At 41.0% G+C, this 1499-nt stretch overlaps 1 protein-coding gene across 4 annotated transcripts in view; it reads right to left on the reverse strand.

Moving 5' to 3' along the window:
- tbk1 (TANK-binding kinase 1) overlaps window positions 1–1499 on the reverse strand; it is a 15587-nt gene that overhangs the window by 6845 nt on the left and 7243 nt on the right. For all 4 annotated transcript variants that reach the window (XM_005947892.2, XM_014329416.2, XM_005947893.2 and 1 more), the window contains exon 13: window positions 1002–1080. In XM_005947892.2, the coding sequence (XP_005947954.1) occupies window positions 1002–1080 (79 nt within the window). The remainder of the gene's footprint in view (window positions 1–1001; window positions 1081–1499) is intronic.

Raw genomic sequence — 1499 nt, forward strand, 5'->3', positions numbered from 1 at the left:
CCGACATGAAACTGCCCTGGGACAAACTTGTTGGACTTACAACAGATGGAGCACCGGTGTTGTGCGGTGAAAAAAGTGGACTAGTCGGCAGGATGAGAGTAAAGATGCAGGAGGAGAACTGTACCGATGAGTTAACAGCATATCACTGCATCACACACCAGGAAAGGCTGTGTGGTAAAGTACTAAAAATGGAGCATGTAATGATCACCGTAACGCAAACCATAAATTTTATCTGAGCTAAAAGATTAAATCACCGTCAATTTCAGTCTTTTATGTGGGAAATCGATTCAGAGTTTGCCGACATTCCTCATCATACAGAGGTCCGTTGGCTGAGATGGGATAAAAATTCTCAATAGAGTTTTTGAGCTCAGCAAATCTGTCAGTTCATGGACATGGCATGTATGATGCTGTGAAGGCATTTCAAGTGACGCTGTCACAAATGCACCAGTGCAACCTGCCTCACTTTCCCTGTTGCCAAGTAATGCTGAACCAAGTCAGCGTACTTTGCTGAACTGCACCTGTGCAGATTCAGATGGAGCTGCAGTGTAATGATACACTCAAGGGAAAGTACGACACAGTTTATTAGTTCCTTTCCTGAAGCAATACCCAGCTCTGTCTACATGCGGCTCGAACCTTGTGTATGCTTTCATTTATTTTTTCTGGGGTTTTTGGCAGCATGGTCATATTTCTAACTTGCATAATTTTGACGGGATATATTTTTATGAAGGGCAAAATATTTAAAGTTAAAGATTCTTCAATTCTCAAACTCAAAATCAGAGTCACCACCAAGAGTTCAGTGTGGCTGTTCTCTCAGATTATTACTGTCAGGTTACAATAAAATTAAAAAAGAGGATTTATGAGTTTCAGCTCGTTCAGAGGTTTTAAGAACCAAGCTGATAAAAATCTGGAGAGTCTGAGAGACAAAGAACTGCAGCATGTTAGAAAGATGTCTGAATAACAAATGTGATGCACAGAGACAGGAAAAGAGCGCCAGCACTCACTCTGAGAACTTTCTTGTGCATGTCTGAGATCTCGTCGTATTCTGACGACAGCATGTTGGCCTGCATCAGCACCTCGAACCTGAAGCACGGCGAGAGCATCACGTTATTAACAAAACTTTCAGGATTACACTCTGGAAATTATTATTATTCAAAAACTGCATTACATTTCACTTTTAACAGTTAATGAAGGCTGAATTATGAAAAACAGATCTAAAGAACTGTGACCATCTAAGAGAGTTGCTTACATTGAACAAATCCACAAAGTCAGTCTTAAACAGAAATGCGAGGTTGGTGGAAAAACAACTTGAGACTAGGGCTGGGCCATATCATACCGTTCATGGTAACACCGGTATAATATTTGGCAACGATAAGAAAATGAAATATCGCTTTAGAATATGGGTAAAACACACATGCGCAGTGCCTTTGTTTTTGTACGCACATGGCAGAAAAAGTATGATGGCGACGGAGAATGAGAAGGGCGAAAGCGGATCGTTGAAT

This window comes from Haplochromis burtoni, unplaced genomic scaffold (genome assembly GCF_018398535.1).
Source record: "Haplochromis burtoni strain Fernald_Lab_line unplaced genomic scaffold, NCSU_Asbu1 Contig_559, whole genome shotgun sequence".
Taxonomy (NCBI): Eukaryota; Metazoa; Chordata; class Actinopteri; order Cichliformes; family Cichlidae; genus Haplochromis; species Haplochromis burtoni.